The sequence below is a fragment of the Petromyzon marinus genome, unplaced genomic scaffold (genome assembly GCF_048934315.1).
Source record: "Petromyzon marinus isolate PM22_M1 ecotype Great Lakes invasive population unplaced genomic scaffold, UKy_Petmar_22M1.pri1.0 PM_G_Scaffold_20, whole genome shotgun sequence".
In the NCBI taxonomy this organism is placed as follows: Eukaryota; Metazoa; Chordata; class Hyperoartia; order Petromyzontiformes; family Petromyzontidae; genus Petromyzon; species Petromyzon marinus.
The window spans coordinates 2,015,669-2,031,873 of NW_027422762.1; the positions used below are offsets into that span (position 1 = coordinate 2,015,669).

Here is a 16,205-nt window from a genome sequence, read left to right on the forward strand (position 1 = left end):
CGGTCACTGGAGTAGTTTTTGCCGCATGAGTGGTGATGCTGCAATGGGCCTAATGGGTTGCGTCTCCAGCAGCTCTCTCCGTCTCTGGCCGCATGACCTCGTCGGCGTCGATAGTGAAGATTCTGGCACGGGCCACGGTTCTTCGTGCAGAAAGGTGTTATGGAGGCTCAGTGGCCCTCCCGGGTGGGCCCTTGCTACCGATAACCCGGCAGTTAAAATCCGAAATGCCGATGCAAAATGAGTTCACGAGGCTTCGCTCCGGATGACAGTTGCACTTCCAAATTCAGGAAATGTTGAACTTATTTCGCACCGTACTTTAGCCAACCATGTGTAGTGGGTTATTTTATGGAGACGGAGACGTTGGGGGTAGAGGCAACACGGCGTGTTTATTTCTAACTACAGCAACTCCCTTACGCCCCCTATCTGGGGAGGTACGGCCTCCGGGCTATCGGGGCCTAAACACCGCCCCCTGCTGGCTCCCAGCCCTCCGGCTAGCAGTGTCCTACGGGAGGCTACCTGACCCGACCCAGCCAAGGTACGGGTCCCCGACCACTGGTCCAAGCTCGACCCGGCCCTTACAAGGGCAGCGGGTTCGAGGTCCCAGGGTCCTAGTCTAGCTGCTCTTCAGTCTTCGTAACTCTGCCCCCAACCTGTGTTGAGGTCCGGCTTTTATACACCTCTCCGGTGTGTCAGCCTCTGGCCACGCTCCCTTTCCAGGAGGGGGGGGGTCCCGGGGGATCCCAGAACACCCCCGCAGCCCCCTCTCGGGCTGGGGATCGTCACGACCTGCCCGCCGGCTCGAGACACCGCCCCTGATGGGCTGCACTGTCCGCCATTGTGGGTAATTGCAGCACATCGACAGCGCTGCACATGCGAATCGGAGGTGTGTGAAGGCAGCCTCCGGTCGACAACGTGTTACAATCACACAGCAGACACATGCCATTGCCGGGCTAACGGATTATGTACGTAAACTTCATATTCTTTCACTCCTTAAGGCGTTCCACTTAACCAGTAGAGTTGCAGCACGCATCATCTTCTGCTTTCCGGCTCTCTCTCTCTCTCTTCTTGCTCTTGTATTATCCCGCACCAGACTTCTCTCAGACACACCGGCATATTCCACACCTCCGGTTAGTACGGATGGCTCGGTACGGTGTGACAGAAGTTCAACGTATGTAGATACATGCCTCTTCATCTTCCCTGCATCATCCGCACGAATATTTCACTCTGCCGCTTTCTCTTCCGTTTCCTTCATCTTTCTTGGTTACATGCTGAATCCCCCCCCCCCTCCGTCTCTCCATCATCTTTGTCCATAAAACCATTGCTATTTATCGCATATTTCACCTCTAGCCCTTCTGTCTCACTACGACATCATCCTTTCTCTGACAGTTTCTCTGCTTCTTGCAATAGAAATGTCGTCACACCACTCATTCTACAAAATAGCTGTTTCCCGTTCAATCCATCACCTTGAAAGACGTTTACCATGCACTTTGAAGGCATTTGCGTTATAAGCAAGAGACTGTAAACTTTTGTAACGATTAGGAAGGCTCGTGGCAAGCGTATGTTGAGTGAACTGCAGTTCAATAACGTTGAAGAAATCGCAATTCATGCGTGAAGATAACGGACGCGTGTGGCTCGGACGAATTAAGCGATATCAATGTAGTTCCAGTTATCGTCATCAGAAGTGACATCGGCACCATCAGTAACAGCGGAACCATCGACAGCAGAACCATTGTATCCATAGGTTTTTTTTCTGGGTTAGATTGCGTAAATGTCGTTAAGACCCGCCACCACCCGATACAGCCAACTAGCAAGGGTTGTCACGAAAACAGAAAATGCCAATTCGTCGCTAGTTGGGTTTTGACGACACATTTCTATATTTACGCGATCTAACCCCAAAAAAACCCTCTTATGGATACTGGTCGCGAAAGCCTACGTGATTAACAGAACCATTGTCGTTAATAGCGGCAGCAGTCATAGCCAACACCGCACGCCAATGAGCCCACTGTGCACGATTATCAGTCTGTCGTTAGCTGAAGACGGTGGTTGGTGTGCTATGAAGGCTCATTGCGAGACGCAGGATTTGAATTTGTGGCACAGAACGATGGCGTGGATCACAGTGCATCTTTTGGTCATCGACACCTCATTTGACATCTCTGCCTCCGTGTACATCTCTTCTCTTTCAATCATCCATAACCTTTTCATTCATCTCATTATTTCTACACCTATATCACTCATCCACGTCGCCTTTCATTGATTCCATTGCGTGTTTTCTCTTTTCTGCATCACTTCTCACATGACTAGATCTCTCATCGGTTTGCTCAAAACATCTCTTGCTAGTGACTGCAGATCCTTGGCTGGGCATACATTTCATGACATCACATTAATAGTGGTGTGTAAAACTACACGCAAGCATACGCACGCTTCACTGCGCTGGTGGATTTTCTGGGGACCCTCATCAGCGGTTCCTCTTGGTTGAACTCTGACGTCATGCCAGGGATATGAAACCTAACACCCATCCAGATCCTTCACCTCACGTCTCCTTTCCTCTCCACGCGCCTCCCTTCACGTCGCGTTCATTCGCCCCTACATTTCTCTTCACATCCACGATGCTACCAAGGCTCCTTTCTCCTGCCAGTCTCCACCTCCCCATGCCACTACCGTAACCGACTCGCCCTTCCAGCAGATCAACATTTGGAATTTATTATTTAAAATAAACACCTCCACATGCAAACACGCGAACGAATTTTCCCCATATGACGTTCAGCAGACTGCTGTAGCAAGTGTTGTTAGCGAGCACCTATTAAGATTGACACAGAACACATGTGCACGCATACACGGGGGACATGGGAATGCTTGGCAGCAGGAAGTAAGAGTCAGGGGGTTGTTGTAGTTAACTTTCAGGGGTAGATGCAAGCAGGGGCGGAGCCAGGGGGGGGGGGGGTGACAGGGGTGACATCATGCGTATAAATCCTGGCTCCGCCCCTGGATGCAAGGCTGTGGTGATGCCCGGAGGACGGATTAGGCTCGGTGGTTAGGCTAAGGCAGTTTAGCAAATGACACTTGCCAGCCACAAAAGCATTTTAACATTTCGTTATTATTCGTTGACGTAACAATTCAAATAACACTGCACATACCTGATGATTGATGAACAATAGATGTGAACGAGCACACCGATTGAAAAAAAACGCTCCACTGGCGATTTGTAATGGACATTTTTAAATCATTAAGCACGTTTACAAGGACACGATTTGTATCTGAATGGTGAATAGTGATCATTGCAGATCTACACACTGTGGTGAGCAGGGGGGGGGATTAAGAGCGGGGCTAATTCTGGCAATATGACTTTAGCGTCCTCTCTATGATCGAACAGGCGAGGGTGAATGTTGATAAGAGTTGTTGCCAGTGGGATGTTGGTAAGGGGGGCTAGCGCAAGCAGTTCTGCGAGAGCCTCCCCGTATTGGCGCCTTCCAGCTGCTGCTGCTTCTTCTTCCGCGACTTGTCCCCCTGGAAGCAGCGCCACAGGCGCAGGCTCTCATCAGCACCAAGTGACATCACGGAGGATCCGTCGGGGCTTGCTGCAACCTGCAGCACGCGGCCTGTATGGCCTGTGGGGTATGGAGAGACATGGCGGGGGGGGGGGGAGACACATGGGGGAGGGAGAGACACGGTATAGTCACACAAGGTGGAAGAGACAGGGACACAGGGGTTAGACATGGATCATGGGCAAGGGATGGGGACGAGGGAGAGACATACGCGAGAGAGAAAGACAATTTGGCGGTGTGGTTGTTTGTATCCTTTAATAAACCAGATGAGATTAACCCACGGAGTCACGTGAAACATCATTGGCTTTCTTTCAAGGACGACCTGGGATATGTAGTTGTGTCCCCCCATGACCAGTGTCCCCGTGTCCCAATACTCAGTAGTTCTGCGGTGAATGCCAGTGGCCGGATGCACGACCAGTGTGTATCCCCCTATCCTCCTGTGCGTCCCGTCTTCGTATGCCCCTATTTTGCCTCGTGTGTCACTCTTTAGCTCGATGCTGGACATCATTGATGGGTAAACTCTTCAGCACCATGTACCCCCATGTCCCTGTGTATCCCCATTTGTCTGAGGTTATTCCAATGCTCATCTCACGAATGGGCATGTATGTATGATGGACTTCTTTCATACCATATGTAGCCAACCGTGCTAATCAGAGGTGCGGGGAAGGACAAACTAAACACAAAAAGCAGTTCTAAACAAAAAATCAGTTATACAGAAATCATGAACAGGCACATTTACATTGTCCCTCCACCTCATGTTGCCATCTCCACATTTGTCCTTGTGCCTGTGTGTTCGTGTGCCCCCATACCTAAGAGCTTGGCGATGGGCACCATCTCTGGGTAGGCCCACAGTGCGAGTTGGTTCCTGGGGTAGCCATGGGCGGAGAGCAGCTCCTTGTGCTCGCTCGACCACAAGACGGAGCACACCTGGGCGGGGGAAAGAGTCGTGAACACGCGTCCGCGTGTCTTCGTGCCCGACACACGCAATGTCCACGGCACTGAGACATTGCTAACCGTGTCTCGTGTCCCCCATTCTCGCAGAGCATCTCACTCGTGTCTGTGTGTCCATGCCTGAGACACAGCGTCCACTGCCTTGAAGCAGATTCCCGTGTTGACATTCCACAGGCGAATGTGGTGGTCGTTTGCTCCACCCCCACTCGCCAGCAAACTCGCTTGCCACGGACACCACGCGAGTGCCTGTGTAGTGGGTTCACGGGACACCGAGACAGTGGAGTAGAGGTAGCACTATTTATTCAAGCTTGGCAGAGTTACACTGAGAAGGGGTAACGGCCCCTTCACCCGTATACACGCTGGGACACCTCCTAGGCTATCAGCCTAACCACTATGCTCCCCGTTCCTCCGCTACAGGCGCTAGAGGAGGCTATCTGACCTGGCCCTGGTCATGGCACAGGTCACGGCACCCCACCAGACAGACCGACCCTTAAAATGGCTCCGGCTCTGAGGCTCTGTGGCCGCACCATTGGCTTGCCCTGCCGGCCCTGAAAAGGGAAGCGGTCAGGGTAGTCCCAGGGTCTATCTAGCCGGCCTTCCTTCTTCACTGGTTCTTCACTCTTGGCCCCAACACTCTGCCCCAAGCCCTCTGGCTCCCCGCCCTTTATACCCATACACCACTGAGGGGCGGGGCTGTAGCGGACGTGGTTGTAGCCACCACTGTGTAACCGTGTGTTCCCTTCCCGCAACACCCCTACACCTGTCTACAAAAAGACACAGAGACAGACACGAAGAGACAGACAAAACAGATGAATATTCTTCATTTACCCTCTCAGATTGTTGAGGCCAGTCCCAACATCGCACACCTATTAGGTCTAGCACGGCACATCACGCCAGCCGCCTTTGTCTCCCCATTGCTGATGTTCAGACACCGCACCAGGTAGGCATGGAAGGGCTAAGTTGACTACGAGGAGCTCAGGACCAATTCAGATATCACTTGCAACCGATGTTAGCTGTGGCCGGGAATCGAACTCGGGATGCCGGGTTTGGAGCGCAGTGCGCTTTGCAATGCATGACTGCTCAAACAGAAGCACAGGGATAGCGCGTCAGTGAACGTCACGCACTCGGCGTGCACACGTTGCACACTGTGGCTCATGCGGTGGAGTCGGGAGGGCAGGTGCTCCGTCTTCCAGTTCTAAGTTAACCCATAACACCTCGGACCTGTGCCAAGATCTCTTGCCAGCAAGCCTTCAACACTTCACATGACCTGCAAAATGCACAAAGGCCATCTGTTTTTTTATACGTTTCTGCACTATTTTTCTGTTTTGATGGGGGTTTTTTTCAGACGAACACTGCGGTGATGTTTCCGCTGCTTAGCGGCCGTTACAGTAATTGGCTCGGCACACGTCGGCGAGCGCCTGTGTCAACGTGTCTGTTGTGCCAGCACGTCACTGCGTGCATGTCCCTGCCTTGACGGCGGCCGTGTGCTGCCGGAGGGCACGGAGGGGTGCCGAGGATGTGATGCCGTTGGCCCACAGGAGGAGTTTTCTGTCGTTGCTTCCACTGGCCAGCAGGCGTCCGCAAGGGGACCACGCCAAGCCGCACACCTCCTGGGAGTGGCCACTCAGTGTGGCGACGTGATGCTGCATCATCCGCACGTCATCGTGGTGGATCTGACCCGAGCGGGACCCACTACAACAACCGCCGCCATGACCGCAGAGTTTACAAAAAAACCACAACCGCCACGGCCGCAACAAGGAACAGCGATGAGAGCCACAACCCGTCACTACAACACCAGTGTCAACCACCACAACCACAGTGTTAACCACCACAACAAGTGTGTGTGTGCGCTTAAGCACTTGCCTTGACAGGAGGTGTCCGTTCCAGGACAGGGAGCTCACACGCCCCATGTGGCCCTGCATACTCCTTAAACACTTGTTTCGCTCCACGTCCCAGATCTACACGTGCAAACACACACACACGGAGACCCACACGAGGATAGGCACGCGCCCCGCACACGCACGGGGACACAGACGCACACGCGGAAATATACAATGGGGAGACACAGGCACACACGCACAACGACATAGACACGTACAAGGACATACAAGTAACGGCACCAATAAAGAGCCCACCTGTTCACTTCCCATAATCCTCTGCTCTCCACTCCTTACCCCAGAAGTCTCACATTTGTGGCATTTTCCCCATTAACCCCTTCTCCCCCACCGGTCACTTGCTCCACACTCCCCTTCCAGAATGCCCTGCTCCTTGAAATATCCCAGGCTCCAGGCCCCTTACCAGAATGCTGTGCTCATTACCTGCACGGTGTTGAAACTTGTTCCTATGGCGAGGATGTTGCCTCTAGTTGGTACCCATGAGAGGGACGAGGGGTAATACCGCCCCTCCATCTGATACGCGGGCAAAGACACAGCGCACAAACACAGCACGGCCTTAACACCTTTCTCACGCTCAAATTCTCGGTGTGCATTTTGCTGCCTCAAGGCACCCTGTCTGCTTTTCACAAGAACACAACACTGACCCCGTATCCCCATGCATCCATGAATGAGCCTGTTTTCCATTTGTCTGTGCGTGTTTGCATTCCAGCGTGTCTGCATGTCTGTGTGGATCCCTGCATGTGTTCCAGTATGAGGAGCGGTCATGTAGTGATTATCGGGCTGCGTTATAAACCCGGGGACCCAAGTCCAATTTCCGCTCACCGTTAACACAAGTGACAATTCTCCGAACCAATCACGCGCCTCCCCTGAGCAGACTCAACATCAAATGAGTGCTTATCACCCATGGGGAGACAAAGGCGGCCAAGTCTGGTACTAATCACCCACCCCCTTGTGTGCCAAGGCTATATGGGGAGATCTTTGTATTTTTGTCCCAGTATCTCTCCGCATGCCTTCATGTGCTGGGTCACATTCCCCGTTTCTGCGTCCCACAGATACGTCCCAGCGTGGCCCAGCGCCACACACACGACGTTGTCCACGCTCCAGTCCAGCGGGTTGAGGTCTGCGCGCACGGGGGGTACGGGGTCACAGGTCAGGATAAGGGTTAAAACGTTTAGTTCAGGACGAAATTTGTGTTGTGCGTATAAATGCATCTATATTACATGTATACACGGGTAAATATGGATTTTATACGATGCCGGTTTTGCGATTCAGGAAAGGTCTAGATTTAATAACAGGTTAATAACTGCCGAGTCCAGCGGCTCTCAACCCATGGATCATGCCCCCGACGGGAGATCAAGGCCTTAGTTGTGGCGGGGAGGGCGGTGGTGTCGCAGGCTGCAACAGAGTGGATACTGTGCCGGATAACTGTAGAATGCATGAGAACATCGGTGCCACATTGTGGCGACAAAAACACTAAACCACAACGTGAAGCAAAATGCCAAACTCACACTGCATTGACGAGGTGCGTGGACGTCATCTCAGTATTGTGGCCTTAGTCATTGGTCAGGGTGGGCACGTGGGGTGACCAGCGGTCTTGATTGTGGGGGGGGGCACTCGTATCTAAAAATATTCATTTGCTGCTATAAATTTCTACATGATGAGCCACTTTGTTGAGCTATCATTTGTGTGGCCAGGTTGCTGCTGAAAGAATAAGTTAATAGCTCAGCGGGCTTTAAGACCTGGTAACCTTTACTCGTGTTATATATAGTGATTTGTTTACCTTATCTATGCATTGCACTCCTTTCGTGTTTTTATATTGTTTGTTGTAACAATCTGACCAGTCCCTACTGGACATCTTTAAAAAAAACAGCTGCATAGCTCATTGGATTCCTCCAGGATGAATACATATTTAGATTCTGATGTTGAGACGTAAAATTATGGGCCATATTCTTAGTCACGGATCAGCTCTGGCTTCAGGCGCTGATGTTTCTTTCAAACGTGGATCAACGGCTCAGCCTCGTCTCGTCGAAATCCTGAGCATGCTGGGACCATGCTCAGAGCTGGCTCAAGTTAAGCACGCTGCTCACTTTAGCCAAGGCTGAGCTGAGCAGAGCTCTGGCCGAGGGGTTTATTCTGACCGGAAGGAACCATGGTATCTATGTTAACGATGATGAGTTATTCACATGTGCCTGCGTATATGTGTATGCACGTGTGTATGCGTGCGTGCGCGCGTGTGCGGGTGTGTGCGTGTGTGTGCGTGTGTGCGCGCGTGTACGTACGTGTGTGTGGGTGTGTGCGTGCATGTGTGTGCGTGCGTGCGCGTGTGTGCGCGTGTGTGCGTGTGTGCGTGCGCGCGTGTGTGTGTGCATGTGTGTTTGTGCGTGTGTGTACGTGTGTGTGCGTGCGTGTGTGTGTGCGTGTGTGTGTGCATGTGTGTGTGTGCGTGTGTGTGCGTGTGTGTGTGCGTGTGTGTGCGTGTGTTTGCGTGTGTGTGTGCGTGTGTACGTGTGTGTGCGCGCGTGTGTGTGTGCGTGTGTTTGCGTGAGTGTGTGTGCGTGTGTGTGCGCGTGTGTGTGTGCGTGCGTGTACGTATCTCACAGAAGTCATTGCGAACCGCCGGCGCGTCGAGCACACGCTCGGGCCACGTGAGTATGCGTCGCTTCCTCTTGAGCAGGGAGAGGTGTGTGTAGCCCTGCTGGGAGTGCAGCACCTTCTGCGTGTCGCCGTAGCCTTAGGGGACAGCCGCAACAACATTAACCACGGCAAATGCCGTGACCACATTCACCACGAATGCTGCGGACGCAGCCCTGGAGGGAGTACGGCAACTGGCCTGCATCGATGTCCCAGGGGGAACCACTCACAGCCACATACACAGTTCCCTTCTCCCCCACCACGTGTCTACGTCTATCTGTATCCCCCTGTACCCCAGTCTCCCCCACGTCTTTCCCTCCATTTTCATGTCTCTGCCTTGCCCCGACACCTTTACCGTCCCCATGCCTTGTCTATCCTTCAAGTTCTCTCTCCCACTACGCCCCTGTGTCCCCACCAACGCATCAAAGCCACTACTCAACTGCAGATCCCCGTGTCTTCCACTCTCTCTCCGTGTAGCCTGTCTTACCCTCGGGTACAGGTGGCGCCGGTCCCCGGTAGCGTAAGATTCGTGCTTTCTCCACATCCACGCCGCTCAGCAGATGCATCATCGCCGCCTGCTTCTCCTACACACGGAAAAATAAACACGGAGCAGCGTTCCCTCGTCCCCACCCTCCGTTGCTGTACGGGTGTCTCCTGTTCTCCCTTACGTGTCCCCAGGGCGTGGAGGAATGAAGCAGACTCGTCAAATACACGAGGCTGATTGCCTGCCACCTCCGAGCATCCTCGTGTGTCCCGTGACCGTCAACGGGGTGGAGACACCACAGTCGCATCTTGAGATTAGGTAGCTTGACAGATCCACGTTTCATATGAGCCATGATGACTCCGTGCTTCCAACGTGTCTCTTTGAGACGCGTGGGAAGTAGCCTGCCACCTCACTTACAGAGTGTGATCCCGTGTCCATCTCTTTGAGACACAAAGTAGCTTGTTACCTCCATGTGTCTATGTTCTGTATACCTAGCGAGTCTTAGTGTGTCACCGTGTGTCACCGTGCCTTCAGTGGAGATGCTGTTTCTTCTCGAGTTACGAGGTAGCTCGCCACCTCCATAGCTTTGCTGTTGCGCACGGGGATGAATCGGTCACAGAACTCGCCATGGGGAATGCGGCGGACACGACCTGAAGTTTTGGCACACACAGCGGGCATTCATGGCAAATGTGTACACAACAAAGTATATACAGAGAGAATACATATATATGGTGATGCGTACACAAGCGTGCATACAGACCACACGCCGCACATTGCACACATTCAAACACCACAATCATCACACACCATGTGCACAAAACCGCAGACTATATATGTACATTGGACTTCTTTTGCACCGTACGTAGCCACATCACACTCACCGGGCGAGCTCTTGCCCTTGGCCCTGGGCATTTTCTGGCACTTGGACGCGCGTCCTGGCGTGCGGCTGCTGCTATTGGTGTGGCGAGTCCCTTTCATTGGTGACACTGCCATTACGCTGCTGTTGTTGTTGTTGATGCTGCTGTTGTTGTTGATGCTGCTGTTGCGGGCGTCAGGGGTGGCTGGCATGCCCAAGCTTCTTCCCACCGTGCTCGTGATCGCGGACGCCGCCTTGCGCTGCCGACGCGGCTGGGGGCTCCAGGGAATGGGGGCATCCAGCTTCAGCGAGTGACTCACGCCACTCTCAAACTGCGACATCCTGAGACACGCGCGGTCATGCAGCGAGACGTTGGACACGAGCGGTGATGTACAGATCAGCTCTCAAGATTTCAGCAGGACATGGATCTTTCTCTCAAAGGGCACTCCTGGAACATCCTCAGATAGACGGGAGATGCACAAGGACACGCGGGCAATTACTTATTTCTGAGATGACAAAAAAAAAGTTTTACGTCTTCAGACGGACAGGCAAACACGGAGACGTAAGAAATCTCAAACAAAGGCCGGCATGGCACCGCACTGCCTACCGGGTAACTCTCGTGGCAGAGTCGATCTCGGGACCGTTTCGGATAATTACCACCACTGGTGCTGCCCGTGAATTCAACTCCTGCAATGTTCAATAGAAGATCCAGATTCGAAACGGGGTCAACGGCTTCGTAGCTTTCACACAACCAGACAGTGGCCCACAGCCATGACAAATACAAACCCACGATCACAACCACCACGCAATGACACCGACCACGATAATACTACAAGCGAACCCACTGCGATAACCACAGCACGCAAAAACATCACCACACAATCAGATCAACCACAACACAACCACAGCAAAACAAAACATCCCCACGATGACAACTACTGCAACCACCATCAGACAATCCTCCTCACCTTCTCAAGAGACGGACGCTGTTGACACGCCGCGTTCTGTCTCTCTCTGTCTCTCTCTGTCTCACTCTGTCTGTCTCTCTGTCTCACTGTCTGTCTCTGTACTCTGTCTCACCCTGTCACTCTCTGTCTCACACTATGTCTCTCTCTGTCTCACTCTGTCTCACTGTCTGTCTCTGTCTCTCTCTGTCTCACTCTGTCTCTCTGTCTGTCTCTCTGTCTCACTCTGTCTGTCTCTGTCTCTCTCTGTCTCACTCTGTCTCACTCTGTCTGTCTCTGTCTCACTGTCTGTCTCTGTCTCACTGTCTCTCTCTGTCTGTCTCTCTGTCTCACTCTGTCACTCTCTGTCTCTCTCTGTCTCACCCTGTCTGTCTCTGTCTCACCCTGTCTCTCTCTGTCTCACCCTGTCTCTCTCTGTCTCTCACTATGTCTCTCTCTGTCTGTCTCACTCTGTCTCTCTGTCTCACTGTCTGTCTCTGTCTCACTGTCTCTCTCTGTCTCACTCTGTCTCTCTGTCTGTCTCACTCTGTCTGTCTCTCCGTCTCACTGTCTGTCTCTGTCTCACTCTGTCTCTCTTAGTCTCTATCTGTCTCACTCTGTCTCTCTGCACTCTGTCTCTCTGTCTCACTCTGTGTCTCTCTCTGTTTCACTCTGTCTCACTCTGTGTGTCTCTCTCTGTCTCTCTGTCTCACTCTCTCTGTCTCACTCTGTGTGTCTCTCTCTCTGTGTCTCTCTCTGTCTCTCTGTCTCACTCTGTGTGTCTCTCTCTGTCTCACTCTCTCTGTCTCTCTGTCTCACTCTGTGTGTCTCTCTCTGCCACTGTCAATCTGCACTTGCGATGCCTCTCCACGTGTTCAACGTAACGGTCGCTTCGCGCTGATTGGCCGCGCATTTTGCAAAAACGGCGGCTCTCGATTGGTCAAGGACTCCGACGACCCCGCCCCGCCCCGCCCCGCCCTCCGCCCTTGGTTTAGGTGGCCACAGAGAACGCCTGACGCGAGCAGCGGTCGGCACGGCAACCGCCGGCGTCACAGTTTCTTAGGGTTCAGTTCAACACGGAGGAGGGCTGTCGCGTCCAATATAATCGATAATAGAGGTTTACTGGGGGGGGGGGGGGGGGGGGGGGGGGGGGAATCGGGTTAGATCGCGTAAATATATAAAGTGTCGTTAAACCCGCAATCACCCGACACAGGCGATTAGTAAGGTTTGTCACGTTAAACAGTCTGTTAAGGCTACACGCAGCTGGGGGAGGCTTCGGTGTTGATGTATAGTTTTGTTAACAGTGAAATTTAGCTCATGTACCGTAAAGCAAATCTTTTCGTGCGACCGGCTGTGTGAGGTGGGGGGGGGGGCACGCGGACTCGCCTGAGAATAATGAGAACGCCGTTCCCACCTGAGGGCTGCGGCGTCACCGCCTTTGTCTCTCTCCCAGTCGCCGACTTTCCTTCCTTCCACGTGAAGAATGAACAGCAGAGATTGAAGTGAACCACCCCCACCACCACCACCACCATGAACGCATCCACGCTGTGTCCACACGCTTCGCGTGCGTGTGGCATCGCAAGGCGGTACGCACCGATTAAAATGCGAATCGCCTTGTTGCACTCGGTTTGAACCTCGTGCTTTCTGAACACGAAGCGATAACTCATCTCCACTGCTCATCTCGTTGGAAATTTGTCAAAGTTGCACATTCCCAAGGCAGGGTGAGGTCTCTTTATCCTCTTTTACGGAACCCGACACTTGCATCGAGTTGAAGGTTTCCAGCGTGACCACGAGTGCTGCGTAGCAGGATGATCCCCCGATTGCTCTGCAATACGTTACGTGACACTGGGGGTTGTTTTGTGAAGCACATCCAGCGAGGATGCTGCCGCCACCGGCGTCACGGATCGATTCGCAAAATCGACTAGCAATCCAGGCAGACGTCGCCCAATGTGGCGGTCTAGACAACGGTGCAATATTCATAATCTTGGTTCAATATTCGTCAATCCCCGGCCCCAAGCCAGCGGTCTGAATGAGCCCCGCCGCGGCGAGCTGATGATCGGCAGCGTCATGTGTGGCGGTGGGCTAACGGTGTGAGACAGTTACCATCTCTCCAATATGCCTGGCCAGCGTGGAAGAGTAGGTCAAGATCAGCGTTCTAGGAGTTGGCTGCCTTCGAGCTCAGTCTTCCCCGCAGGCTCTTCCGTTTCGCCGGCAGTGGCCCGAACCGTGCACGCAACGATGGATCTGCTCGACTCAGTCGGGGCGAATTTTTCGATTTAAATCTTTCGTGACTGCAGGGATTCATCTTCTTGGTTCTTTCGGTAAAGTCACCACCACGTAGAATGGAAACAATAAAATAATAAAAATGAAACGTATTAAATTTCTCACGATGTTTCGGCCACAACACAAGTAGCCTTCTTCAGGTGAAGGAACCTGAAGAAGGCTTCTTGAAGAAGGCTACTTGTGTTGTGGCCGAAAAGTCGTGAGAAATTTATTTTATTATGTTTTATTTTTATTATTTTATTTCCATTCTATGTGACTTTACCGAAAGAACCAAGAAGATCAGTCGGGGCGTTCGGGGGGGGGGGGGGGGGGGCAATTGACGGGATCGGTTGGAATTGATGCTGGTTGGTGAAGCAGCTTGATGAGGGGTTAGCTCTCGTGAGTGAGCAAGTTTGTTTGCTTCTCTCTTTTGGTTGTTTTTGCGAAAGGCGATTCGGATTTCAGCAGCAGAGCTCTGAGATCAGGTGATGAACAACAAGAGGTTCACACTTTTCAGCAGTGTTACAGTTTGTGCATTTGTGTGCGTGACTAAGCTTGTCTTGGGTACGTGATGCACACATGCATTTCAGTGCCAGCCATATATATATGGTGTACATACATATATGGTTTATATATGTGCTATACGGAAGTACCCGGCGTTGCTCGGGCGAAAAATATCATTCAAAACTTATCTTAAAAACCTTACATACACAGATACTACGGTATTGTGAAAGCCCTGTGGGCCATTTGTCCATTTCTCCACCAACAAAAGTATAAGAGGCTTGCACAAGTCCAGAGAGTTGTAGAAAGTGGGGGGGGGGAAATAGTTGATCTACAAAGTTTCCGAAAATTGTCAACCCCCCCCTCAAAAAATATCTTTACCCCCGCTTTCACTACAGCAGTGCATACTGACTGTGGTGGTATCCTGCAATGACTACAGCAGTGCACACTGACTGTGGTGGTATCCTGCAATGACTACAACAGTGTATACTGACTGTGGTGGTATCCTGCAATGACTACAGCAGTGCAGACTGACTGTGGTGGTATCCTGCAATGACTACAGCAGTGCACACTGACTGTGGTGGTATCCTGCAATGACTACAGCAGTGCACACTGACTGTGGTGGTATCCTGCAATGACTACAGCAGTGCATAGTGACTTTCGGTTTACTTTTGGTTTTGGCCTAAAGTAAATTTTTAATTTTCGGTCTGGTTTCGGTTTTGGCCGAAACTGATATTGACTTTTGGTCGTCATGCGTCAACCGAATATCTATTTTTAGAATATAATGCGCGTGCTACATCTATTACTCTGCCTATCGGCCGGTCAGTCGGCGCTAGGCAATCCTATGCGATAGGCTGCAAACACACACACACACACGTCAGCAGCAGCTTGGGAGCGAGGTTCCAGCCGCAACCATGGTCTGCTAATGTATATACGACCGGTTGTAGTTTCTTAACTACAACATTCGTTTGTTTGGATATAATTACTAAGTAAGTAACAGATAAAGATTTGATATTTAGCGACTCTTACTGTAGGTTCTGAATGATTAGTTCTAGATTTTTTTTTATTAAAGTAGTATTGCTTTATGACATATTTCATAAATCTTGTGTTTGGTTACTACGGTTATATACCTTTCTGTTTCGGTATCGGTCGAAAGTTAAGTTTAACTTTCAGTTTCGGTTTCGGCCGAAAGTAAATTTTTCACTTTCGTTCTGGTTTCGGTTTTGGCCGAAACCAGAAATTCAGTTTCGGTCGGCCTCTTGTGTGAGAGTGTGTGTGTGTAAGAGAGTGTTTGTGAAAAACAACCCCCTACCTCCTCGCGGTGCCGGACGGGCAACTCTGTCATGGACAGTGCTGTGGGGGGAGATCCAATTTTGATTGGCTCCTCCCCTCATGGCATATATGTCCACCACAGGGGCTAAACGGGGGCTCTGGACGGGTGCGAGGGGCTGGTAACCCCTCCACCTTCAATTAATTACCACGAAACTACGAATTAAACTGAAATATGTAACTAATAAGCTTGTGCCGGAGGCCCCGGAGGGCCAGGCGTCCATGACGTCTCCTGGCCAAACCCCAATTGGCGGAGCCAGGAGATTGAATACCTACCCTCGGGGCTACTCCAGAAACAACGAAAAGCCACTACGGGTGGCCACGTGGAATGTTCGAACGCTCACTGCAGAGGAGAGGCTGCCACTCCTCTGTCGGGAGCTGGACCGGTACCGCCTGGATCTATGCGGCATTCAGGAGGTCCGGTGGACCGGCTCTGGCTCCTGCCACCATGAGGGGTGGACAGTCCTCTACTCGGGGCAGCAGACTGCCAAACAACAGGGTGTGGGTCTTCTTTTGAACAAAAGAATGAAGGGGGCGTGGGAGCGTGGTGGTGAGGTGTGGGAAGCTGTAAGCCCCAGGCTACTTTGGGCTCGCCTTCCCATCAACCGGAGGCGAGGAATGGTGGTCGTGGTTATTTATGCCCCCACCGAAGATGAACATCCGTGGAGGGATGCAGGCAAAGCCGATGAGTCAGATGCCTTCTATGACCTCCTGTCACAGGTGCTGGCTAAAGTGGCCCCTCGGGATAGAGTCATCATGTTGGGTGACTTCAATGCCCGAGTTGGTCATGATACTGGCACCTGGTCTGGA

General features: G+C 52.1%; 1 protein-coding gene across 1 annotated transcript; it reads right to left on the minus strand.

The window, feature by feature from the left end:
* Nucleotides 1–2,684: 2,684 nt before the first annotated feature.
* Nucleotides 2,685–12,156, minus strand: LOC116958735 (cell division cycle protein 20 homolog). Its single transcript, XM_076060633.1, has 11 exons — nt 11,328–12,156; nt 10,385–10,701; nt 10,032–10,153; nt 9,507–9,603; nt 8,987–9,118; nt 7,399–7,508; nt 6,812–6,901; nt 5,963–6,451; nt 4,614–4,739; nt 4,352–4,469; nt 2,685–3,605 (listed from the first exon to the last, which is right to left on the minus strand). Exons 2-11 carry the CDS (start codon nt 10,698–10,700, stop codon nt 3,424–3,426), a joined length of 1,782 nt encoding a protein of 593 aa, XP_075916748.1. The 5' UTR covers nt 10,701; nt 11,328–12,156; the 3' UTR covers nt 2,685–3,423.
* Nucleotides 12,157–16,205: the final 4,049 nt, after the last annotated feature.